Source organism: Eubalaena glacialis, chromosome 12 (assembly GCF_028564815.1).
Source record: "Eubalaena glacialis isolate mEubGla1 chromosome 12, mEubGla1.1.hap2.+ XY, whole genome shotgun sequence".
Taxonomy (NCBI): Eukaryota; Metazoa; Chordata; class Mammalia; order Artiodactyla; family Balaenidae; genus Eubalaena; species Eubalaena glacialis.
The window spans coordinates 59681107-59708717 of NC_083727.1; the positions used below are offsets into that span (position 1 = coordinate 59681107).

At 36.5% G+C, this 27611-nt stretch overlaps 1 protein-coding gene across 1 annotated transcript; it reads left to right on the plus strand.

Moving 5' to 3' along the window:
- The first annotated feature begins 2601 nt into the window (after positions 1-2601).
- On the plus strand, positions 2602-26067 carry COQ3 (coenzyme Q3, methyltransferase). Its single transcript, XM_061207268.1, has 7 exons — positions 2602-3311; positions 11971-12097; positions 14635-14787; positions 17137-17236; positions 20235-20477; positions 23878-24037; positions 25366-26067. The coding sequence occupies exons 1-7, from the start codon at positions 3203-3205 to the stop codon at positions 25584-25586; spliced, it is 1113 nt and encodes a 370-aa protein (XP_061063251.1). The 5' UTR covers positions 2602-3202; the 3' UTR covers positions 25587-26067.
- Positions 26068-27611: the final 1544 nt, after the last annotated feature.

Consider the following 27611-nt stretch of genomic DNA (forward strand, 5'->3'; position numbering starts at 1 on the left):
ATTACTCACTTATGCCACAATAGATAAATCTTTGAAAACAAATGCTTTTAAATTTTAATTTAAAAAGGAAAAAGCAGGTGCAGGTCACAAGAGTTTTAGAGTATGCCTTGTTACCAGCAGTAGTTCATTTTAAAGTAAGCCAGGTTTTTGCCAAGATCAGTGTTTCCTCAAAATGAAGGTAGAAATAGACTTGTAATAGTGTGCTCTTGTACCTCTACATAGGTTCTTAAATAATTTTGAGCAGTTACGCATTTATCTAGAGGAAATCAACTGTGAATAAATGCATGTTTACCAAAAATATTGTTTTACAGTGCATTTAGTTCTGATATTTATTAAGTTGACATTTCACACAATAACTTTTATATAGTTTGGAATTCTATATAGTTTAGACATCAGTCACATCTGAGATAAGTAAAGGAAAATGTGCAGTATTTTTTATGTAGGTGAGCTAACACAGTGTACCTAATTGCAGAATTATCTGATTAATTTGTAATAGATAAGTTGTATAACATTTTCATATCTAAAAATGTTTTTTAGATCAATCTCAAGTGAAATAATATTTTCAGAATAAAATTCTACAGAAAAAGTCTACTGGCTATGATATGCACATTTTTAAGCAAGATATGAACTAGAGCCAAAAGTAGCATTTGACAGTTTGATTTACTCTGCCATAATATGCAAGCTTCCTATCTGTAGATATTTTTAAAAACATAGTCATGATGTATGTGATTATTAGTAAATACATCAGTATTATAATTAGATATTTGGGTTTTCAGTTTAGAGAATTCATCATTTCACTGACATTAATGGAGTATGTTTACCTTGAATGGTAAGATTTTATAAACAGGGCTTCCATGATTTGGGATGTGAATGCTAAGACTTACACGTAAGTTAATTAGATGTGTAATTTGGTTATGAAGCCTTTTCTAAAATGATACCACCAGAAAATTAATAGATTAATTTTTTGAGACAATCATTGGTCTGGATTGGTTAATAAAAACTGTCTTAAGAGGTTTTCTTTTCAAATATTTCTAGTGTATTAATCATACTTGTTTTTGTGGAATGGGGGTAAACCACACCATTAAGAGAATAAAATGTAATTTGGAAAGAGGTAATTATAAGATTTGTTTCAGGCCCCAAAATATAAATAAAGATTGGTGTGGAATTTCAGTGTATATGTTTCCTGCCCTTGTAAAATGTCTTTTTAAAAAAGCATCTATTCCTAATGGTATAATACACAATAGGTGAACTTTCCAAACATCATCTTTTTTTTAATGTCTGAGTTATTTTGTTTCTTCAAAGGAAGACATGAAGTATATAAATAGTATTTTTAATTTATTGAAGTTTCTAAAATGTGCAAAGCATGGTTTAGTGGAAATAGTATTAGATTCATTGGATTGTCCTGCTTCTGCTGTTTGATATATTTTGGGCAAATCAATCACAATGGAACTCAGTTTCTTCAGCTGTATAAGGGTGGAATTAGATTATCTCTAAGATCTTAAGTTCTTCAGTTTTAAGTAGAATTTGGTTGTAATGTCTAAACCTTATATGAGAAAATGGGCTTAAAATAACATAATAGCCCTTAAAATAACTCATGTGTGATGAGTTACATTGATACCATGAAGGTTTACTAGGTGTCATCCATAGAGTTTTCCTATAAAAACACATAAATCTGCCACATTTAATTATGGTAATGTTAAGATAAAATTATCTTAAGTTACCAATTTATTGAATATATGGAATTTTGTAAATACAAAAATTTATCAGTTAAACCGAAGTGGATGTAGTAGTGTTATCATTTCAAAGAGGTAAAACTGTTAGCTGTAAGGGAGCACTTTACCCTTAACTTGAATGAAAAAAGTTTATATAAAATTATAAAATTGAATTTCAAAGTATTAAATAGATTTTTAGTTTTATAGCAAAATAAACTGTAGACTATAACACGTTTATGGGTGAGACTATGGGGATGATCTGAGAAATATCTCACAACAGCCATACATCGCATTATAGCTGCTGTTCCTCCAGTACAACTTGGGTTTAAGTGTCATTGGAAGAGCCTTTTATTGATATTTGTAGAGAAAAGTACTGCAAGCTAGTTTTGCTTATCTGAGCCAAACTAGTGGGTATTCAAGAGGCTTTTGTTTCCTATTGGTATTAGGGCAAATCACTGATTGCCTTTGTTGTTGAACTGAAAATGTAGTGGAGAGGCTCTGAAGCGCAGTGAGGGGAATCATTCAAAGAAAGTACATGTAAATCAAGCTCTTAGAACTTTAATCATTCTTGCACTTTGCTTTTTCCTGGGATCTGTCACTCCAGCAGACATAACACATGCTAAATGTTCTTTTGTGCAGAGCTTTCTGCCTTCAGTTGGAGTGATGGTCATGCATCTTGAGAGAGGAGCTCTGAAGACAACAACTGAAAAATCTGCAACCACTCTTAGGAGGAGGTCAATATTTTACTAAGAAGCCATAAGAGAAAGACCATTACTGAGCAGTAAATTTGACTAATTCAAAGAACCCTTTACCAGTCTGATCCTGCCTGTTAAAAATGTGTAATGATTTTGTCTGTCTTTGATGTTGGACATTTATCATTGTTCTTACCCAAGGAAAGGCTGTTACACATTTAGAAGTAAAATGTTAGGTTGCCTGTTCTAACCCTTAAGTGAAGTTTGCCTAGCCTGAGTGATTAACAGTTTCCTGCTATGTAATGTGTGCCCTGTCGGGAACATTATCAGGTCACTCACAGAAAACAAACTTTCAATTTAGACTTTTGGCCCTCTGACATTTGAGTGCCTTGAAATGGGAAACAGTTCTCTTAGGGAAGAAGTGCTTCGGATCTTTTGTGATTATAAGTTTTGGTCAGTGTCTTACAGGAGTGTCCTTGGGAGACATCTGTTAAATATGAAATAATTAGAGCTATACAGGAATAAAAGCTAGATCACATAGCTTGAAGTGGTATCATGACTGATGGCTACTTTGAGGTGGTCATACAGGAATAGACGGAGGATCTTGAAGTTAGTTTATGACAATAGAAACATTCTATAGTTTAACTGCATGCACAATTTGACATGTTGAGCGTGTAAGAGTAACTACAGTCACACATCTATAACACCCATCACTGCGACCATGATTAGTTTGGCTCTCGGAACCTTTCTGTTCGGGATGTTTTGCGGGAGGGACCGGAAGAGGTGGATCCTTTCGCGATGTGGGGAGGCCGCAAGCTGAGCTCCTCCGGGAGTCGGTTTTTAGGAGCGCATAGGTCGGCGTTCCGGGGCACACAGCCTGATTGTCCTCGCTTAACCACGTCGGCAGGTGAGTGTGTGCGTGGGGGTCGCTCGCACGCAGCCCACGGCGCGGGCCGGCTGTTCTGCGCAGGCGCGGGCGGGGGCGGCGGGCTGTCTCGGGGCTCGGCGCGGGGTCAGCCAAGGACCTGTACGTTGGGTCCTGCGTCTCACTGTCCGTTGAACGCTCGGCCTGGGCTCATACCGTCCCTTCCCCAGAGGCTGGGAAAAATAGCTGAGGACTAGCGGTCCTGGCCGAGGAGAGCGCAGCCTGCGGGCCGCCGCCATGTATCCAGTGACCTTTTGTCTTATTTTCGTTGAGCTCCTGCAGGAGCCGGCCACCACTGTGCCGGCTGGAGTCTCAAGGTCATGTGCCTTTTTCCTTTGCCCCGGCGGGAAAAGACACCAGCTGTCTCATTGGTCGCCTTTTGTGTTTTGTTTGCACGTATCTTGCCATGTTTCAGAATTTAAGGCAGCAATATTATTATTTTTTTTAATTTTTAATTTAATTTTATTTATTTATTTATGGCTGTGTTGGGTCTTCGTCTCTGTGCGAGGGCTTTCTCTAGTTGTGGCAAGCGGGGGCCACTCTTCATCGCGGTGCGCGGGCCTCTCACTATCGCGGCCTCTCTTCTTGCGGCGCACAGGCCCCAGACGCGCAGGCTCAGTAATTGTGGCTCACGGGCCTATTTGCTCCGCGGCATGTGGGATCTTCCCAGACCAGGGCTCGAACCCGTGTCCCCTGCATTGGCAGGCAGATTCTCAACCACTGCGCCACCAGGAAAGCCCAGCAATATTATTTTTTGATGAATAGGTTAATTCAACACATTGTATTGGCAAATAAGATCAAGAAAGTAACACACCGAACCTGATGCTTGTAGAAGGCAGTTTGATTATTTAACTCCCAATATTAACCAGAACGTTAAGTTCATTTATTACATGAAACTCATTTAACAAATACTGTTTGCCAGGCACTGGGAATTTTTAAAGAAGTGATACCTAAGGGTCTCTTTGAAAAAACGTCAGGATGGAACTAAGATCAGGTTATAAAGAACAAAAACTGGGAAACTTAAAGGCCTCCAATAGAATTGACAAGTTGTGGGAGTTCCCTGGTAGCCTAGTGGTTAAGATACCGGGATTTCACTGCGGTAGCCTGGGTTCAGTCCCTGGTAGAGGAACTGAGATAACGCAAGCTGTGTGGCCTGGCCAAAACAAAAACAAAAACAAAAACAAAAAAAGAATTGATAAGCTGTTACTCTCAATAGAGTGAAAAATAGTGCAGCCAATAAACATGATTTAAATCAATGTGTAGCCACATGGAAAATGATTAGATGTAGTGTTAAGATTCTTAAGTTACAGAAGACCTAAATAGACATTTCTCTGAGGAAGGCCTACAGATGGCCAACGGGCACATGACAAGATGCTCAGTATTGCTAATTATTAGAGAAATGCAAATCTACAGTGCGGTATCACCTCACACCAGTCAGAATAGCCATCATTAAAAAGTCTACAAATAATGCTGGAGAGGGTGTGGAGAAAAGGAAGGCTCCTACACTCTTGGTGGGAATGTAAATTGGTGCAGCCACTATGGAGAACGGTATGGAGGTTCCTTAAAAAACTAAAAATAGAGTTACCATATGATCTTGCATTCCCACTCCTGGGTATATACCTGGAGAAAACTCTAATTTGAAAAGATACATGCACCTCAGTGTTCATAGCAGCACTATTTACAATAGCCAAGACATGGAAGCAAATTAAGAGTCCTTTGACCGATGGATGGATATAGAAGATGTGGTATATATACACAGTGGAATATTACTCAGCCATAAAAAAGTGAAATAATGCCATTTGCGCAACATGGATGGACCTAGAGATTATCATACTAAGTAAGTCAGACAGAGAAAGACAAATATCATATCATTTATACGTGAAATCTTAAAAAATGATATGAACGAACTTACTTACAAAACAGAAATAGACTCACAGACATAGAAAACAAACTTATGGTTACCAAAGGGGATAGTGGTGGGGGGGAATAAATTAAATTTTGAGTTTGGTATTAACATATACACACTAATATCTATAAAATAAACAACAAGAACCTACTGTATAGCACAGGGAACTCTATTCAATATCTTGTAATAACCTGTAATGGAAAAGAATCTGTCTGAATCACTTTTCTGTACACCTGAAACTAATGCAACATTGTAAATTGACTATACTTCAATTTTTAAAAAGGTAAAAAAAAAAACCTTACAAATCAGTTTGTATTATGAACTTGGAGATATATAGTGAGAATAGAGATACATCAAAATTTTAACAGTGATTATCTGAGGTGGAGTTGGTGATCTATCATTTTATCATTCGTTATATACTTTTCATAATTTTTTTCAGTAAATATGTCTTTTATAATCAGAAATTCAGAAAAAATACGGTATAAATATTTCCAAATTTTGGAAGTGAACATAGAAGGAATAAATATTTGGGATGAGGGAAACTTCTTAAACAAGATATTTAGGGACCTGTCTTGAAGTTGTCCAGTTTTAGAAGAAGTTGGAGTAGCCAAAGGAAAAGCTTGAGTATCTGTGAGGAGGTTTCTAGGAAACTGCAAGGTGTTCCTTGAAAAGTACAGTGTGGATGGAGGGCTGGAAAAGAGGGCAGAGAATGGCCAGGGATAAGACAGACTTTTTAGGCCATGACAAGTACACGAAAGACCATGTACACCTCCTGGGATTGACTTTATCTTCAGGACAGTGGGAAATTACAGAAGGAACAACATACTCAGACTTGTTTTTTAGAAATAACACTTGGCAGCTGTGTAGACAGTGGGACGGAGGCAGACAAGACTAGGCTCAGGGAGGCCTTAGAGTAATCCAGACAATAAATGATGAATGCTGGAACCACGCCGCTGGCACGGTAGAGGGCTTGTTCACTGTCAGCATGGTACCTGATAGGCGCTGATAAATGACTTTTTGAATAAATTAAGTGAAAAATTTCCCCATTCCTTTAAAATTTCAAATACCAGAATGATCACAGATTCGAGGTAAAGAAGGAATTGGTAGCATTCTATTAATACAAACTTGATGAGTTTCTCTCAGTTATGGTGAGGTGGATTTTAAGGCTCTTAAGAATTCTGGCCATACTGATGACTGAGGGACTAATTTTCCAGAAATAGGGGAGGTGAGAGGGAGATTGGGGTCATCACTGACCAGAGAGCAAGGACTGTGTTGAAATCTTTGAGGCTCAATTTCATAATAATACCTTACACAGTTGACCCTTGAACAACACAAGTTTGAACTGCACCAGTCCTCTTAAATGTGCGGAGTTTTCTCCCAATAAATAAGTACTACAGTACTACTCTGCCTGAGGTTGGTTGAATCCAAGGACGTGGGGTCAGATGTGGAGGGCCGACGGCAAAGTTATACCTGGATTTTTGACTGCATGTGTGCCTTGGCGCTGCTAACCGCCACATTGTTCAAGGGTCAACTGTAAATCCTTATCTGTGTATCACAGTCTGCATAATTCTCTGATATCTCATTTACCTGCCTAAAGTCATAAGGGAGGTGATATTTGACCTGGGTCTTAAAAAATAATACAGATAGAAATGGTGGAAGAGAGAATAACTTGAGCTAAAGCCTAGAAGCACAAACTTTTTTTCTGAGGATGTTAAAATGAATTTTGGCCAGGCTGTGAGGTCCTATTAAACAAAAGAAAATTTTAAAAACATAAAAAGCTCAGGAGAAAAATGTTCAGAGACTATGAAAAGACAAGACATGAAATATAAATGACCATTTGTCTTAGTCCATTCCTACTGCTACAACAAAATACCACAGACTAGGTGGCTTATAAACAAGAAAAATTTATTTCTCACAGTCCTGGAGATTGCAGAGGCCAAGATTCGGTGTCTGGTGAGTGCTCACTCCCTGGTTCATAAGTGGAGCCTTTTTGCTCTCTGGGGTCTCTTTTTATACGGGCACTAAACCCAATCATGAGGGTTCCACCCTCAAGGCCTAATCCCTCTCAAAGACCCCCGCCTCCTAATACCATCCCCTTGAGGGTCAGGATTTCAACATGTGAATTTGGAGGAGACACAAATATTCAGACCATAGCACCATTAAACTTAAAACAAGACACTTAACCTCACTCATGATAAATTAAAACTATAGTGAGATACCATTTTCACCTATTGGATTAGCAAAGATAAAGTTTGATAGTACACTGCATAGGTGACTATCAAAGTATTATCAGTGTGGGGAAACCAACACTAGAAACTCATAGTTTCTAGTGAGATTGCAAATTGGTTCAACATCTAAGAAAGTAATTACAAATTTATAAATGCACATGCCAATTGACACAATTCTTGAGGTTTTACATACAGGTACTCTCAAAAATAAATTACCTATGTAATTCAATCTTATGTTTTCGGAATAGCAAAAAATTAGAAATAACTTAAATAAATGTACATTAATAGGGCACTGCTTAAGGCAGAAATAGAGACACAGATGGAGAGAACAAACGTATGGACACCAAGGGGGGAAAGTGGCGGAGGGTGGTGGTGGTGGTGTGATGAATTGGGAGATTGGGATTGACATGTATACACTGATGTATATAAAATGGATGACTAATAAGAACGTGCAGTATAAAAAATAAATAAAATAAAATTCAAAAAAAAATAGGGCACTGCTTAAATAAATGATGAGTTACAGCCATACAATGGATTACCTTGCAAACCTAAAAAAAAAGGAAGTTCTTTATGCTCTATTATGAAAAAAATCTCCAAGATACATTGATAGGTGGAAAGAGCAAGGTGCAGAACAATGAGTATACTGTGCTACATTTTGTATAAAATAAGAGAGAAATTGATACACAAAAATGAAATATGTATAAAATATCTGGAGGCTTACATGCAAATCTAGTAACATTGGTTGCCTGCAGAGAGGGAAGCTGGATACCTAGAGTCAGGGGGAGGAGAAGCACTTTGTAGTGTCCACTTTTATACTTTTTAATTAAAATTTTTTTATTTTGAAATAGACTCATAAGAATGTGCAAAAATAATACAGAGAGTTTCCATATGCCCTTCACCCAATTCCTCAGTGATAACATCTTACATAACCATAATACATTGTCAGAGTCAGGAAATTGACGTTAGTATGATACCATTAACTAAACTACAGTCCTTCTTTGGATTTCACCACCTTTACATGCACTCATTGTGTGTGTGTGTGTGTGTGTGCGTGTGTGTGTGTTACCACACATAGAGATTTGTGTAATAACCACCACAATCAGGATATGGAACTGTTCCACAATCACAGTGAAACTCCTGGTAATACTCCTTTATAGTCAAACCCTACCACCAAGCTTAAACCTTGATCTATTTTCCATTACATTATATTATTATTTCCATTATAATTTTGCCATTTCACAAGTGTTATGTAAGTGGAATCTTACGGTATATACCTTTTGAAAAAATGTTTCTGCACTCAACATGAATACCCTTGAAATCCATCCAAGTTTTTGCACGTATCAGTAGTTCATTCCTCTTGATTTCTGAGTAGTATTTTATGATATGAATATGCCACAGTTTGTTTAACCATTCATCTATTGTAGGATATTTTGATTGATTCCAGTTTGGGGTTGTTATGGATAAAGTTGCTGTGAACGTTGATGTACAGGTTTTTGTGTGGACGTAAGTTTTCACTCCTCTGGGATAAATGCCCAGGAATGCACTTGCAAAGCTGCATGATAAATATATGTTTAACTTTATTAGAAACTGCTAAACTGCTTTTCATGGTGTCTGTACCATTTTACATTCCCACTAGCAATATATAAGAGATCTAGTTTTTTCATATCTTGGTCCACACCTGGTAATATCAGGGATGGTTAAATTTTAGCCAATTTGATAGGTATGTAGTGGCTTTCATTTGCATTCCTGTAATGGCTACTGCTATTTAACATCTCTTCGTGTGCTTATTTGCATCTGTATATCTTCTTTGATGAAATGTCTGTCTCTTTTTATACCCTTTTTATAATACCCACAGCCATTTTAAAATTGGATTGCTTATTTTGTTTTTCTGTGGGAGGTTTTTTGTTTTTCTGTTTCGTTTTACTTTTGAGTTTAGAGAGTATCTTTATATATTCCAGATACAAGTTCTTTATGGGATATATGTTTTACAGATATTTCCTCCCATTCTGTGGCTTGACTTTTCTTTTTCTTAACAAGGTGTTTTGCCAAGCAAAAGTTTTAAACTTTGGTTAAATCCAATTTAATCAATATTTTCTTTTATGGATTGTGATTTTGGTGTCAGATGTGAGAACTCTGTGTGTAACCCTAAGTCAGGAAGATCTTCTATATTTTCTTCTAAAAGTTTTATAGTTTTGCATTTAGATCATTTTGAGTTCAGTTTTGTATAAGATGTGAGATTTCGGTCAAAATTTTCTTTTTTGTCGATGATGTCTAATTGTTTCAACACCATTTACTGAAAAGACCATTCTTCCTCCTTTGAACTGCTTTTGCACCATTGTCAAAAAATCAGTTGGGTGAATTTTTTTTTTTTTTTTTCCTCTCTCTGGACACTCTTGTTGCATTGATATTTCAGTCTGTCTCTCCTCCAGTACCACACTGTCTTGATTACTGTAGCTCTATGATAAGTCTTAAAATTGGGTATTTGATTTCTGCAATTTTATTCTCCTTTTTAACATTGTTTTATCTATTCTGTCTCTTTTGATAGAAATTGTGTCAAACATATAGATCAATTTGGGGAGGATTTATGTTGACTCTTCCAATCCATGAACACAGTATGTTTCATCATTTACTAGGTTGTCCTTGATTTCTTTCATCAGTGTTTTATATAAATTTTCAGCATACAGACTCTGAACATGTTTTGAGGGATTTATACAGCAATGGAAGTATTCTTTCTTGGACTGATTTTAAATGATAGAGCATTTTGAATTTTGCTTTCCAGTTGTTCATTGTTAATGTATAGAAACAATTGACTTTTTTGTGTGTTGAATTTGTAGTCTGTTACCTTGCTGAACCGACTTATTCCAGGAGCTTTTTATTTTTATTTTTTAAAGATTTCTTGGGATTTTCTACATAGACAATCATATCATCTGTAAATGGGGACCGTTTAATTTCTTCCTTTCCATTCTGTATGCCTTTTATTTCCTTTTCTTGCCTTATTGTACTGGCTAAGATTTTTAGTAGTATGTTGAATAGGAGTCATGAGAATGGGCATTCTTGCCTTGTTCTTGACTTTAGGTGTAAAGCACTTAGTCTATCACCATTAAGTACTTCGTGAGCTATAGAATTTTTATGGCTGTTCTATCAGATTGAAGAATTTCTCTTCTATTCTTAGTTTGCTGAGAGTTTTTAGTCATAAGTGGGTGTGCAGTTTGTCAAATGTTTTGTCCACATTAATTAGTAAGCTTATGGGTGTTCTTCTCTCAACTATTAATATGGTAGATTACATTGATTGATTTTCTACTCTTGAACTAGTGTTGCATAGCTAGAATAAATCCTACTTGGTTATGCTGTATTTTTCCTTTTATATGTTGCTGGATTCTGTTTACTAATTATTGAGAATTTTTGTGGCTCTTCATGAGAGAAATTGGTCTGTGGTTTTCTTTGCTGTGCCATCTTTGTCTGGTTTTTGTCTGTTTTTTGCCAGAGTAATTTGTCTTCTTGGTGGATTCTGTCTCTCTTTTTTTTTTAATTGAAGTATAGTTGATTTACATCTATATATGTAGATTTATATATAGATGTAAATCTATAGATTTACATCTGTATATGTAGGTTATTACATGTATATATAACCTGTATATCCTATATATAACCTATATATCCTTTATAGGTTATTACAAGATATTGAATATAGTTTCCTGTACTATATAGTAAATCCTTGCTGTTTTGTCTCTTTTATCATAATGTAATGTCCCTGGTAGTTTTCTTTGCTCTAAGGTCTACTTTGTTTAAATGTTTATTGAACAACTGAATGTTCTGCAGCAGAATAACTAGTTCATAAAGCAGGTCCCTGTGTAAGTTGGAACATATAAACTGGATGACTGTTTATTTTAGGAGATATATATGTCTATAAGTGCACATTTTTTTTCCTCTGTAAAATGTGTTGAGCATACGTATAAATCCATTTCATCTAGCTAACATGAAAGTGACATAATTTGAACTGGTTTTGATAAATAATCTCAAAATTAACATTACCCTAGTTTGTGGGAATTCCCTGGTGGTCCAGTGGTTAGGACTCTGTGCTGTCACTGCTGAGGGCCCAGGTTTGATCCCTGGTTGGGGAACTAAGATCCCACAAGGTGCGTGGTGTGACAAAAAAAAAAAATTACTCTAGTTTAAAAGGTAATGTAGTTTTAATTTGAATATCATTTTTTAATTATTTTGTGCAGCATAATGTGTATGTAAAAACAAATCACATGAAAAACTTTACCATGGGCATTACTTATTTTTGATGATTATTATTTCAGAAATATCTGATTGGAGTTAGATGGCAGAATGCAAGATTTTTATTTTATAATTTAAAGTAAAATCCAAAATTAAGGGAAACAAACCCTTTTGTTTATCAACTGTACTATAAGATTGCTGTATAAAATAGTTTCTTCAATTACATGCATATCAGGTATTCATACTGTGCAATGCTTTCTCTAGACATTTAATTTTCTTTTTTCAGCTTATTCAAAAAATCAGCTCAGTTGGACTCTACAAATTAAACCATCGGTTTTCAGTGAATACAGAATCACGTGTTTCAAATCCTATAGCATGACTTTTGCCTGCCTGAATAGGATGAAAAGTTACAGGTAAGTTTATTCATTACTGTGGCAAATATTCACATAATTATGTGCAATAATAGTTTAGTATTGATTGTGTTTAATAAACTTTGTCAGTATAGCTCATATGGTTTGATTAAGGTAGCTTTTATTTATTTAAATATTCTTATTTTTCCAACAACTTTTAAATTTGGGAAATTTCAAACCCACAGAAAATTTGTAATATAGTATAAATCCAGTGCATGCCTTTCATCCATATTTAGCGATAGCTTTTATTTTTAATGCAAGACTATATTACTCAGAGAACTACTTTTTACTTCCTCATAATATCCTTATGACAGGACACAAATAACGCAGTGCTTAAATCATAAATGATTTGGGTGCAACATAAATATAAGGTGGTTAAGTATACATTCTAGATAGTAAGGTTGAATCAAAGTATTATCTTTATGTATTCATATATTAGAAACCAATTTCTAACTTTGTGAAAAATATTGCATTGGTTTAAGGTATGAGCTCTGTTTTCCAAGTGCATGCTCTACTTATAAATGAACTGGCTCTTTTAAGATTGGATGTCTGTAAAATCATTCTTAGTCAACTGAGCAACCACCTACTGTTAACTATTGTAAGTTAGTCCTTTTTAAAAAAATTTTATTTTATTTATTTATTTTATTTATTTTTGGCTTCGTTGGGTCTTAGTTGTGGCATGTGGGATCTTTCGTTGCGGCACACAGGCTTCTCTCTAGTTGTGGCGTGCAGGTTTTTTTTTTTTTCTCTCTAGTTGTGGCGTGCAGGCTCCAGAGCACGTGGGCTCTCTAGTTGAGGCACGTGGGCTCAGTAGTTGCGGCGAGGGGGCTTAGTTGCCCCGTGGCATGTGGGATCTTAGTTCCCTGACCAGAGATTGAACCCACATCCCCTGCGCTGGAAGGCAGATTCTTTACCACTGGACCACCAGGGAAGTCCCTGTAAGTTAGTCCTTGATTGCTGAGGCTTTGCATGAAGCATGAAAAAGAGGGTAATATTCATAAGATAATATTAAAGAAGAATGATATTTAACTCTTAAAAGGATATTAAGTAATCAATATAGAATGTACTCTATGTAGCTAAGAAAAACGTAGTAAAAATTTAAATGGCATTACCTTTGCTACTGTAACAACCTATTCTCTTTTATCCAAGAACCTCTGGAGGATTTTCCTATCATGTACTTTGACATGGGACCTGGTGTAGTGTCTGTCTGATCCCCATTTAGTCCCTGTTTGATTACATTTGATTAAAAAAAATATTTACGTGAATTATATACTTTTCTGGGCCTTCTCCTTCAGATTATTTATTTGGCAAATGTTTCCCGAGCACCGTGTTTTAGGAACTGTGCTTGTCACTAGGAATAAAATGGTAAGCAAGACAGCTTATGTTCTAATGGAGAGACATGATCAACTAATCACGTAGGCTCACAAAGAAGTACAGAGTTGTATAGGAGTTAAAATAGGAGAGTATTAGATGACGTTCCATTTAAACAACGGTCTAAAGGATGAGAAGGAATTAATTAGGTGTGTAGAGGAGGGAAGGGGGAATGCGAGAACAATGTTCCAGGCAGAGAGAATGACATATCCAAAGTATCTGGGGAATGATCAAACACGGTCAATTCAAAGAACTTAGAGAAGGCCCATGTGGCTGGAGTGGGGAGGACGAGGAGAGTAGTGGGAAGTGACTTTGGAGAGGGAAGAAACTGGGGACCAAATAATTCAGAATATTGTATGCTATGCTAAGGATTTTGGTCTTTTTCCCACTGTCACTGGAAAGCCATGGAAGCATTTTAAGTGGGAAAATAGCATGATCATATTTATATTTCAGAACAGTCACTCTGGGTGCATTGTGGGGAACAGATTAGAGGGGGATGAAGTCGTAAGCAGGCCAACTAATTAGAAGGCTAGGACAATAGTTCAGGCAAGAGATGACGGGAGCTTGGATTAGTATGATCAAGCAATAGAAATGGAGAGAAGGCTGAGGCATCTGAGTTCAAATCCTGGCTCCACCACTTAATCTCTCTGAGCCTGCCTTTTCTTGTCTGTGCACTAGAGGTAATAATAGTACCTACCTTACGGAGTTGCTGAGGATTAAATAAGATGACATATGACATATAGGGATTTCTTAAACAAGCAGTACCTGGCATTTAGTAAGTGTTCAGTAAATAGTTACTACTTCTACTACTACTACTACTACTACTACTACTACTACTACTACTACTGCTACTATTACTACTACTACTACTACGTGACCCAAAAGGCCAAGTTTTATAAAGTTTCATTTTTGTTGTAACTTACTTCGAAAGCAAATTAATTTGTTTCATCTGTGACTATATATATGTATATACATATATACATATATATATTTATTTATTTATAAGCAATGTGATTATAAGAAAACTTGTTTTGAAGCATCAAAAATGAGCGATACATGTATTTAGAATCTAATAAATTGCAAATTAGAATATCTTTCTACTTAATATATCCCATGTTACGTTTTTTTAAATGGCAGTTTTTGCCTGGCTCTTCCTTCTGACCTCTTAGACTCCCTTGGACAAGACTGTACAGTACTTCCCGGACCACTGTAGACAGCAGTGAGGTGAAGACCTTCCTGGCCTTGGCGCACAGGTGGTGGGACGAGCAAGGAGTATATGCACCTCTTCACTCTATGAACGACCTGAGGGTGCCGTTCATTAGGTAACATTACAGAAATTCTAGGTCTTTTAAAATACAACTCTTTTCAATAATTCATTTTCTTCCGAGTTCCTTTTTCTCTCGGTTTATGCCTAGGTTCAAAATGCTGCATTTTAAATTTGCTTTAGAAATTAGGGAGATTCTCTTCAATGTCCATTGTTTGATACTATTAATTTTTTTTTTAATATTTTTAAAAATTTATTTATTTATTTATTTTTGGCTGCGTTGGGTCTTCGTTGCTGCACATGGGCTTTCTCCAGTTGTGACGAGCAGGGGCTACTCTTCATTGCAGTACACAGGCTTCTCATTACGGTGGCCTCTCTTGTTGCGGAGCACAGGCTCTAGGCGCGTGGGCTCAGTAGTTGTGGCTCGTGGGCTCTAGAGCGCAGGCTCAGTAGTTGTGGCGCATGGACTTAGTTGCTCCGCGGCATGTGGGATCTTCCCGGACCAGGGTTCGAACCCATGTCCCCTGCACTGGCAGGCGGATTCTTAACCACTGTCCCACCAGGGAAGTCCCGAAACTATTAATTTTTTAATAGCATCTCTCGAGTTCTACACTGTTTCATAAATTAACTTGAAGTATTTTTGGATATTATCAAGTTAATTAGAATTAAATCCATATGAAAAGGAATTAGGGTCCTATGGCATCAAGGTCATTTTATAGCATCTTTGGCCTTTAGGCAGTTCTGATAAAGGGAATAGTACTGAGAAAGTTCAATTCAACAAATATTTTTTTGAGAACTTACCTTGTACAGAGCTTGGGGGCTAGAATCTGTAAAAGCTACTGAGATATTCATCATTCAAAACACAGTCCGTATGCTTCAGGAACTTAGAGTTTGCCCTGGGAGATAAAGGCAAGGGTTCATCAGACTCCACTTACCAAGACTCCACTTATCAATTGTTCATTCGTTCTTCTGCCCATTTATTTATTTATTTATTAAACATTTTTGAGCAGCCGACATGGGCCAGGCACTGTGACAGACACAGAATATCAGATTCAGACTGCCCTCAAGGAAATTCCTGATTGGTTTTTGCTGGTTTTATCAGTGCAGCAAAAAGGAAAATATTTGCGCATTCTTATTACCACTGAATTAGTGGATCATTGAAACACTAAGGCAGAGAAAAGCAGAAATGTCGTTCTGTTAGGCTAGATCAGTGGTTCTCAAGGTTAGGCCTGGACTATAGCAACATCAGTATCACCTGCGATCTTGATAGAAATACAAAATCCTCAGGTCTCACACTGGACCTACTGCTTTGGGGGGTCAGCAGCCTGTGTCTTCCTTCCAGGTGATTCTGGTGCGCGCTCAGCTTGAGAGCTACTCTATTCCAACTAATGTGACACTACTAGTTAGACATCACACTAAAAAAGACCATCCAGGGCAGTACAAATTATGGTTAGAAGCTTAGATTTTATTCTGATCCTAATTAAAACCATTGAAAGGGAGCAATGTGATCTAAACTATGATATAAAGAAGTCATTTTGGCCAATGTGTGAAGAATGGATTGGATTTCATTTGAAATGGGTCCTTTCTGTATATTATAATGTTCTAAAATTATCTACTTAACCACTATCTAGGTTTTTCTTAGAAGTCAATTAATTTCAATAGCAATAAAAGATTTCCTAAGATGTCCTTATTATATATGACATTTATTTTAATATAAGTATAATTAGAATTTGTATGTAGTCCAACTTAAAAGTTTAGTTTACGATACTGTTAGCTATATATATCTGTGTGTGTATATGGGTGTGTATGTGTGTGTGCTTACATTTGTGTATGTGGTAAAATATTGCTATGATTATCTTAGAATTAAGTTTACTTGATTTGGATGCCTGTTTACATGATCATGAAAACACCATTAACTTAGATGATGAAAAGTGACTCAATTTAGAAGGGAATATAGGCAAATTCTGAAAATATAGATCTCCAGTCTGCTTCTACTAAACCCTGTAAAATAACCTATTTGTTGCTGATATGAAATGGGTCTAGCAAGTACTAGCAACATAGCTAATAATACCTCAGGTGACATGATATCTCAAGTGAATAAAATTAGGTTAATCTAAACTAGATTGTTTTTAAAGTTTTTCTTTAGATTATTACTAAAGTAATAGTTAAGTCATAATTATTACTAGATTATTTCAAGAACTTTACTTTAAACCTCCTGCTTCTGATTACTAAAAATATCTTATAAATTAAGCATAATGTCATTTTATGCTGAAAATAAAAGTTTTTTTACCCCCAAAATCAAGTCTATTTAAAAAGAGTTTAATATTTCTTTGAAAATAATGCACTTTTAAGACTTTATTGATAAAATTAATAATTTGTTTTTATATATTTTGAATTTTTTTAAAAGAGACAATCTTTTAAAAACAGTTGCTGATCACCAGCCAGGAAAACCTTTGTCTGGGATGAAGATTCTTGATGTTGGCTGTGGTGGTGGATTGTTAACGGAGGTAAGTGATTTACAACTTTCCTGGCATTTTTCTATTTTTTTTTTTAAAGGGAACTTTATTTTTATTTATTTATTTATTTATGGCTGTGTTGGGTCTTCGTTGCTGTGCGGGCTTTCTGTAGTTGCAGTGAGCGGGGGCTAGTCTTCATTGCGGTGTGCGGGCTTCTCATTGCAGTGGATTCTTTTGTTGCAGAGCTTGGCCTCTAGGTGCACAGGCTTCAGTAGTTGTGGCACACGGACTCAGTAGTTTTGGCTCTCAGGCTGTAGAGCGCAGGCTCAGTAGTTGTGGTGCATGGGTTTAGTTGCTCCGCGACATGTGGGATCTTCCCAGACTCGGGCTCAAACCTGTGTCCCCTGCATTGGCAGGCAGATTCTTAACCACTGCGCCACCAGGGAAGCCCAAACTTTCCTGGCATTTTTAACTGGGAAAAAAAAAATTGAGAAAAAGTGGGCTTATGCCTCTTTTATCCTTGTAACAAATAATATTGTTCATTTTTAAAACAGGAAGTATATAATGTTGTTTTTAATATTTTTATGATTATAAACTAGTACATGCTTTTTACTTTCTTAAAAATATATAAGTATTTCAGAAAATTATAGTGAGGAATTTTTTTTTTTTTACACAAAAATGGGGCACTGGTAAAAATAAATAAATGGGACCTAATTAAACTTAAAAGCTTTTTCACAATAAAGGAAGCCATCGTCAGAACAAAAAGATAACCTATTAAATGGGAGAAAGTATTTGCTAATGATATGATTGATAAGGGGTTAATATCCAAAATATATAAACAGCTCATACAACTCAACATCAAAAACCAAACAACCAGGTCAAAAAACAAACAACCAGGTTGAAAAACGAGCAGAAGACCTGAGTGGACATTTTTCCGAAGAAGATATACAGATGGCCAACAGGCACATGAAAAGATGCTCAACATTGCTAATCATCAGAGAAAGGCATATCAAAACCACAATTACATATCACCTCACACCAGTCAGAATGGCTATCATTAAAAAGTCTACAAATAACAAATGCTGATGACGATGTGGAGAAAACAGAACCCTAGTACGCTGTTGGTGGGAATGTAAATTGGTGCAGCCGCTACAGGAAACAGTATGGAGGTTCCTCAGAAAACTAAAAATAGAACTACCATATGACTGAGCAGTTCCACTCCTGGGTATACATCTGAAGAAAACAAAAAACTAATTCGAAAAGATACACGCACCCCAATGTTCACAGCAGCACTATTTACAAGAGCCAAGATATGGAAGCAACCTAAGTGTCCATCAACAGATGAATGGATAAAGAAGATGTGACACACACACACACACACTGGAATAATAGCCATAAAAAAGAATGAAAATGTTGCCATTTGCAACAATGTTGATGGACCTAGAAGGTATTACACTTAGTAAAATAAGTCAGACAAAGACAAATACTGTATGTTATCACTTATGTATGGAATCTTAAAAATAAAGCAAACAAATGAATATAACAAAACAGAAACCTATTCACAGATACAGAGAACAAACCAGTGGTTGCCAGTGGGGAGAAGGAAGGGGACAGGGGCAAGATATGGGTAGGAGGATTAAGAGGTACAAACTACTATGCATAAAATAAATAAGCAACAAGGATATATTGTACAGCACAGGGAAATATAGCTATTATTTTATAATAACTTTAAATGGAGTATAATCTATAAAAGTATTGAATTACTATGGTGTACACCTGAAACTAATATAATATTGTAAATCAACTATACTTCAATTAAAAAAAAAAGCACTGGTCATTTGAATAGCTTTGGAAATTTTGTTGTCTCTTCTCTCCCAAGATATTAGGCAATTTCCGCTGGTTTAAATGCACTGATAAGCTGTCCTTTTGCACTTCCTTCAGTATCAAAACGTAACAGAATTTTGCCTGCTTTGGGGGCTCTCCCCTTCTTAGGTGCTCTAGAGTACTTCTCCCTGTGAACAATACTTGCTTTAGCTGACAGAATATTTATGCCCTACAGTTCTATTTTGTAATCTCCTATCAACACAATAACTTTTTGTTTAAATGCTGCATCATAATCTTTGCTTGAAAGATATTTTAAGCAAACAGTATAGGATACAAATGTAAGTGAAGATACAATGGTGTGTGTTACTGTCAAGGTCATAACAGCCAAGTTGACAGTGAGGTTAACAGAGGCCTTTGATACATAGCTAAGTTTCCATATGCACAGAAAATGTGTTCTTCGTATGGCAGTGCGCTGGTTTCTCTTGACATCAATTATAAAATTTCAGGAAATGTAAAATATGTGAAAATGCACCCCTTAGAATCAAGAATATGAGGTGTATCAAATTGTAAATTAGTACAATTTTACTGTATGTGTTCTATGATCTTTTCCGTGTATTATTACAGATCTATGTCTCTAAAGTTAAAATAATTTGATTTATACTTTTAACTTATTAACTAAAGAGTTATAAAATAAATGCTATGCAGTTTTGATCAAAATAAAGGCTGTGTTTAAAAACTCGGGCATGTCATGGGAAGTGACTGAATATAAAGGCTGAAAGAAGAATTAGCTACTAAGAATCGTTTTTAGTCAGTCACAAGAGAAACTATGGAGAAAAAAATGTGCTTTAGAGAATTTGAGTATTAGAAAATTTTGCTCTTTTTACAATGACATGTTACATTTATTGCACTTTAAATATGTTAATACTGTGCTGTGTGCCTGTAAATATATCTAGAGAATGTAGACAAAAATTTCCTCACTATTCTTAAGCAGTTCTTGATAAGTTTTGTTGTTGTTGTGATTATTGTTCTCACTTTTAAGCTTTTTATTATGGAAATTATCAAACATGTACAAACTAGAGAAAATGGTATATTGAGCTTTCATGTACCCATAAATGATCTCCAACAATTATCACCTCGTGCCTAATCTTGTCTCCTTTTTGAGAAGCTTTTTATTGCTAACATGTGTTCTATTTTCTTCGAGGGTAATGATTTCTTATGCCATTAGCCTCTAGGGCGGCTTGGGGCTTCAGTTATTGGAATTGATCCTGTGGATGAGAACATTAAAACAGCACAGCACCATAAATCATTTGACCCAGTCCTGGATAAGAGGATAGAGTACAGAGCGTGTTCCCTGGAAAAGATTGTGGAAGAAACTGCAGAAACATTTGATGCTGTCGTAGCTTCTGAAGTTGTAGAACATGTGATTGATCTAGAAACGTTTATACAGTGCTGCTGCCAAGTGTTAAAAGTAAGACTTACAGAGTTTACTTATTTGTTTTTTCTTTTGAGTTTGTGTATGTATCCATAGCAATAAATGTTTTATAATACTTGAAACCAGGAAGACAGGATGAGGGGACAGCATCTCTACTGGAGATTACTTCTGCCTCTCAGCCTGCCCTCAATATCTGGGGTTTTCCACATCCAGTATCTTGATGTCCAGGGATCTTGAAAAATGTTGGTGCTGAACAGTGTAATACAAACAATAGATTTATAGTGGTATTTTTCTTTGGTATAGTCTGGATTAATTACCTAATAGGCACTGAATGACAATTACTAAGAAATTGACTTGGATTAATACTTAAAAATAAAAAACCATTATTAGCATAAATTGGTTAGCCAGCATTTGTTAAGTCGCTCTGTATATGTGATATGTGTAACAGTTATCAGCTTATAAAAGAATATTTCATACAAATGATCTCATCAGATCTTACCTACAACCAGGTGAGGAAGGTAAGGCAGGCATTGTGACTTCCTTTGACCCAATGAAGATCAGAATCTGAGAGGTGTCAAAGGTCACATGGTCTTTAAGTCAAAGGTCACTAGGCACTTAAGTAAGGCTTAAGGCTACCTCTTTTTATTTGAAGTCTGGTTCTCTCCATTATATTATTATCTTTTTTAATAAATTTATTTATTTTATTTTTGGCTGTGTTGGGTGTTCGTTGCTGTGCGCGGGCTTTTTCTAGTTGCAGCGAGCGGGGGCTACCCTTCGCTGCAGTGCTCAGGCTTCTCATTGTGGTGGCTTCGTTGCGGAGCATGGGCTCTAGGTGTGCGGGCTTCAGTAGTTGTGGCTCTCGGGCTCAGTAGTTGTGGCTCGCGGGCTCTAGAGTGCAGCCTCAGTAGTTACGGTGCATGGGCTTAGCTGCTCAGCGGCGTGTGGGATCTTCCTGGACCAGGGCTCGAACCTGTGTCCCCTGCATTGGCAGGCGGATTCTTAACCACTGCGCCACCAGGGAAGTCCCTACATTATTATGCTTGTATAATTTGACACAGTCCTCTGAAGGTGGTTCCAAATTTTCTTTTAATAAATATTTCCAAAGTATTATTATTATTATTATTATTACTATATCAACTCTGTTGTTTATGTATTCAAGAGGTAACTCCCTAAGGTCAAGAGCTAAAGGAATTAAATGCTTAGCCTTTATCTAAATAGAACTTTTAAAAAATACTTTTTGTTTTAAAATAATTTTAGATTTATAGAAGAGTTGGAAAGATAGTACACAGTGTTCCCACTGTGAAGGGTGGTGAAGGGTGCCCTTCACCCAGTCTCCCCTACTGTTAACATTCTACATAATAAGGGTAGGAACTGGGGTGAGGCAGGTGTGGCAGAAAGTCAAAGGCAGCACTCGCTATTCTGCGCCAGTCCTGCATTTGCATGCCCCAGAGAGTGAGTGCCTCCTTGGATTTTGTGCCCTCAGTACTTTACTTGCCTCACGGTACTCCTAGCCCTGTATGTAGCCCATGGTATATTTCTCAAAACTACAAAATTAGTTGACATTATACTATTAACTACACTACAGACCCTGTTAAATTTTATTAGTGTTTCCACTAATGTCATTTTTCTGTTGCAGGATCCAATCCAGTATTCCATATTGCATTTAGTTGCCATGTCTCCGTAGTCTCCTTCAATGTGTATAGGTTTTTGTTTTTTTTTTTAATGTGTATTTTGTTGTTTTTAATTTTATTTATTTATTTATTTATTTTATTTATGGCTGTGTTGGGTCTTCATTTCTCTGCGAGGGCTTTCTCTAGTTGTGGCAAGCGGGGGCCACTCTTCATCGCGGTGCGCGGGCCTCTCACTATCGCGGCCTCTCTTGCTGCGGAGCACAGGCTCCAGACGCGCAGGCTCAGTAATTGTGGCTCATGGGCCCAGTTGCTCCGCGGCATGTGGGATCTTCCCAGACCAGGGCTCGAACCCGTGTCCCCTGCATTGGCAGGCGGATTCTCAACCACTGCGCCACCAGGGAAGCCCTGTATAGTTTCTTGGTGGTGTTTCCTCTTAAACAAATTTTATTAGGTGTACCTCCTATTTTCCAAGGAAAATTCCTTAATTATTTCTTTTTGTGTAGTGTCTCAGTCAGTGTGTATGGATGGAAGTTCTCACATATATTAGGGATACTGGCATCGTGGAATTTAAAACTAATTTTTGCTTTAATGGAAAGCCTATTTAAAAAAAAAAATGACCAATGCTCATCACTATTTCCTTAGACTAAGATTTTATGAAACACAGATTAGATATTTATAAGTAATTTTTCCCTTAGCTCTACTGAGATATAATTGACACATAAGTGATTTTTAATGAGATATTTTAGAATACTAGAGTTTTACAGAGAAAAGTTATAATGTGTAATGAAGTAGTGTGTGATATTTTAGTTTTAAGGGCACATCCCAATATTTCAGGGCTTTCTCTTATCATTTTTATTTTTGGTTTAGAGTGGTATTTGAGATATTTTCATACATATATATCTTAATATGATTATTTTGGAAGGGGTCTTTGGCATTTTATCTCCATCAGGTGCTAATGAGAATGTGTGGAAGAGACATTAATGTTCTTGCCATTTGTGGGAGTAGATACAGGAAACACTATAAACGTAGTCACTAAAAAATGGCAGACTAAACAATCCTGTAAGTGGTTTGCATTCACTGAAGTTCTTATCTTGATCTCTTTATATTCTTTATACTAATGAAATCAAAACAAAACAAAACACTTTCATACCTTAATCATTAAGGCTTTTGTCGGAGAACACTTATTGGCCTTGCCAGCCTGCACAAACCATGGGGCAGTGTGCGCTGTACCAAACAAGTTAGGCAGGCTCGGCACCCAAAAAGAAAGCAGTGTTGACACATTAAGACATCAATGTGGACATGTAACAAGGAAGAGCAGCCGGATCTCATTTCTATATTTTTATTATAAATTATTTGATATGTACAAAAGAATGTATATAATATAAACATAAATCATAGTAATGTATGATTTTAGGAGTTAGTTGTAAGCCCTGTTGCATAAATTCAGTACGCGCATCTGTAGTGGACTGCCCATAACAATGAACTTCCCGAGAGAAAAAAAACCTCTATTTTGGTAGATTATATTTTATTCACACTTGTGGGTTTGTGTTTTGTTTTTGTTTTGTTTTTTTTTTTTGGCCACGCGGTGTGGGATCTTAGTTCCCCAACCAGGGATCGAACCTGTGCCCCCTGCACTGGGAGCATGGAGTCTTAACCACTGGACCCCCAGGGAAGTCCCTATACTTGTGTATCTTAACTGCACTTAAATTGTTTGGAAGGAAGGAGGAGGGTGGGGGAAGCCAAGCCTTTATCTAACTGATACTCCTAACATTTAAAATTTTACTTCTACACATATTTTTTTTTAGCCCGGTGGTTCTTTATTCATTACTACAATCAACAAAACACAGCTGTCCTATGCCTTGGGAATTGTTTTTTCAGAGCAGATTGCAGGTATTGTACCAAAAGGTACTCATACATGGGAGAAGTTTGTTTCACCTGAAAAGCTAGAGAGCATTCTGGAATCAAGTAAGTATTAAAATTTTTTCCAATTTCCAAGGCCTAACTGAACTTTTAATGTGCCTATAATTATTAATCACATAACCTAGCACTTAATGAAATAGGCCACTATTCTTTGGATGTTGGTTTTCTCTCCTCAACTAGATCATAAACGCCTTGAAGTTAGGATTAAGTATTACATCCACTTTTCTCTCACCTGTGGCACCTAACCCAGGGCCAAGCAAATCATAGATGATCAATGAATACTTTTTGGCTGTTTAGTCCTCACCTGTTTAAGGATGAGGTACAAATGTCTTTTAGTTACACATCCTCAGTTTGTCCTATTGAGGCCGTGCTTGAATCAGCTTATTTTACGTATTACTTTTCCTGATTCCTTCATAGTCAGATATATTTTGAACTTCCTTGTCACTTTTTATGTAGTGTTTTATGCTAGTTACAGCATGTCTTATAGTACGGTTATTTTAGTGTTCTTTTTTTTTAATTAATTTATTTGTTTTTGGCTGTGTTGGGTCTTCGTTTCTGTGTGAGGGCTTTCTCTAGTTGTGGCAAGCGGGGTTCACTCTTCATCGCGGTGCGCGGGCCTCTCACTATCGCGGCCTCTCTTGTTGCGGAGCACAGGCTCCAGACGCGCAGGCTCAGTAGTTGTGGCTCACGGGCCCAGCTGCTCCGCGGCATGTGGGATCTTCCCAGACCAGGGCTCGAACCCGTGTCCCCTGCATTAGCAGACAGATTCTCAACGACTGCGCCACCAGGGAAGCCCCTATTTTAGTGTTCTTAGCCTCTTTCTGGCTTGAAGGCAAGACTGTCTCCTTTTTGTGCTCCCCACAGTGCCTAGCTCTGCTTTACACCTCGTGAGCACTTGATTTACCTGTTGAATTCCTGTCAAGTAATAACACTTGTCAGTTCATTTATTTGGCATTTGGTATTCCTCTTAGGCTCATGTGTGTCTCATGCTTTTTGTTCATATAACAGTATATCAATAAACTTGATTTTACTTGGAATAATGTTATCTGTCCAATGAAATGTGGTAATTTCTTCTCTGCAAGTAACTTTGTTGAAAATAGAGTAGAAAAAATATTTTAAAGATGATTGGAACAGTCAGTTGTTGGCAGGTATTTTCTAAAAACAGCTAACATTTATTGAGTACTTACCAAATTCCAAATACCATGCTAGAGTTTATGTTCTGCTGCAGTAAAGAATGAGCTGTACATGGCTACAAAGTATTTGTGCCTATTGAGTTAGGAATCCTTTTTTAATTTGGAGAGTTGCATGAGACTCTTGGCATGTGGAAGGTAAATATTTATTAAATATGCTCTGTCTGATATTTTTTTTCTCAGACGGTCTGTCAGTTCAAACTGTGGCAGGAATGCTCTACAACCCCTTCTCAGGTTACTGGCATTGGAGTGAAAACACCAGCCTTAATTATGCAGCTCATGCCGTGAAATCCAGCATCCGGGAACACCCAGCTCCTGCAGAGTTTGCTTTAAAGGAGGAAACAGAAGAGCTCCGAACTGAAACCTCCACCAACTCAGGTGTGCATGAAGAGCTGAAGAAATGAATTGTTTCTAAGGACTGTAGTAAAATGGCTTGAAAGTCTGATGTTTACAAATACACAAAATATACTGTTTGTCTTTTGAGACAGGATCCTAAAGAAAGTCAATAGAAAAGGCTAAAACCTTAGATAAAAGCTTTTGTTGTTTCATCTAATAGCTACCTTCAAGGGATTAGTCTATGGATTAAAAAAAAGTTTTGATGAGGTATTATGTGATCTAGGAGTTTAAGTTTCTCAGCCTTTGTTATATAAATAGGGTATACATATTTCACTTCATCTTACAGATTATATGATATTTTTCCCGCATGTATGCACATACATATATACTGTAATGTTTTAATTTAAGTAAATTTGTATCATCTAGGTTCTTCTTTATTTGGTTTTAGTTAAAGGCAGTTATGCTTCTGACTGGTTTTATTTTATACCAGTTATATTTAGGAAGATAAAATGTCTTTTTTCCTTTAAATTTTGGTTTTTGGAAAGCAAATTGATTGTTAAATATATACTGGGTTTGGTCAAACATTAGAATCAAGAATTTCAGATTATGTTGGACATTTTTCTCTGTACAGTTCTATAAATGTTTTGTGGTGCCTTTTTTTTTAAGTAGAAAAGATTTTTGAACTCAATTTAAGAGTTTAGTTATGGAAATTTTCTTTTTTGGCTAACATTTTGTAATTAGAGGGACTGACTTGAAATATACTTTCACGCCTCTTGAAGTATGTGATTTTTTGGCTTTTTCTGAAAGTCCAGAATGTATAAGGATTTTGATAGAGGGTGTTGACCAAATATGAGAAATATAGATTGAACGCCTGTGACTCATATAGAAAGTCAGCTTTTACTTTCTAGCCTTTCTCACCGTTTTTTTTTTTTTTTTTTTTTTTTGGCTGCACCCCACTGGACCACCAGGGAATTCCCTAACCTTTCTCACTTTTAAGCTCATAAGCTTTCTGTATTTCTTTGTCAATGCCTGTTGGATTGGGCTCACCAGGCAAACAATTCCCAACCATCTTAGCTTATCATTTGCTTGTTCTCAGTGGCATTCCAGGGAGGAAACTGAAATTTAAAGGGTTAAAAGAAATTTTAACTTCAGTTGCTAATGTCTAATTAGGACACTAAAAATCAGGAGTTCCCACTGGGTTTCATTTAAAAGTTTTATTCTTAGTATGAATTCTAGTAGTTTTGTTACCAAAGCAAAGCTTCTTCATTCTATCTGTTGGGAAAAAAAAAAAGTGTTGGTATTAGAAATTAATCTAAATGGAAAACCAGAAACCATAAAACTCTTAGAAGAAAACATAGGTGGAATACTCTTTGACATAAATTGTAGCAATGTATTTTTTTTTTTTTTTTGGTCTCCTAAAGCAAAGGAAACAAAAGCAAAAATAAATGAATGGAACCCAATTAAACTTAAAAACTTTTGCACAGCAAAGAAAACCAACAACAAAACAAAAAGACAACCTACTGAATGGGAAAAAGTATTTGCAAATGATATGATTGATAAGGGGTTAATATCCAAAATATATAAACAGCTCACACAACTCAACATCAAAAAAACAACCAGATTAAAAGATAGACAGATGACCTGAATAGACATTTTTCCAAAGAAGATATACAGATGGCCAATAGGCACATGAAAAGATGCTCAACATCACTAATCATCAGGGAAATGCAAATCAAAACCACAATGAGGTATCAACTCCCATCTATCAGAATGGCTATCATCAAAAAGTCTACAAATAACAAGTGTTGGCAAGGATGTGGACAAAAGAGAACCCTTGTACACTGTTGGTGGGAGTGTGAATTGGTGCAGCCACTACAAAAAACAGTATGGAGATTCCTCAAAAAAACTAAAAATAGAACTACCATATGACCCAGCAATTCCACTCCTGAGTATTTATCCAAAAAAAAACAAAAACAAAAACACTAATTCAAAAAGATACGTGCACCACAACGTTCACAGCAGCACTATTTACAATTGCCAAGATATGGAGGCAACCTAACTGTCCATCAACAGATGAATGGATAAAGAAGATG

Excerpts from the sequence above, each read along its gene's own strand:
- COQ3 (XM_061207268.1), top strand. The coding sequence starts at position 3,203 with ATGTGGGGAGGCCGCAAGCTGAGCTCCTCCGGGAGTCGGTTTTTAGGA. Across the intron at positions 14,788-17,136 it reads CTGAGGGTGCCGTTCATTAG|AGACAATCTTTTAAAAACAG; the intron begins GTAACATTACAG and ends TTTTTTTAAAAG. Across the intron at positions 17,237-20,234 it reads GTGGTGGATTGTTAACGGAG|CCTCTAGGGCGGCTTGGGGC; the intron begins GTAAGTGATTTA and ends TTATGCCATTAG.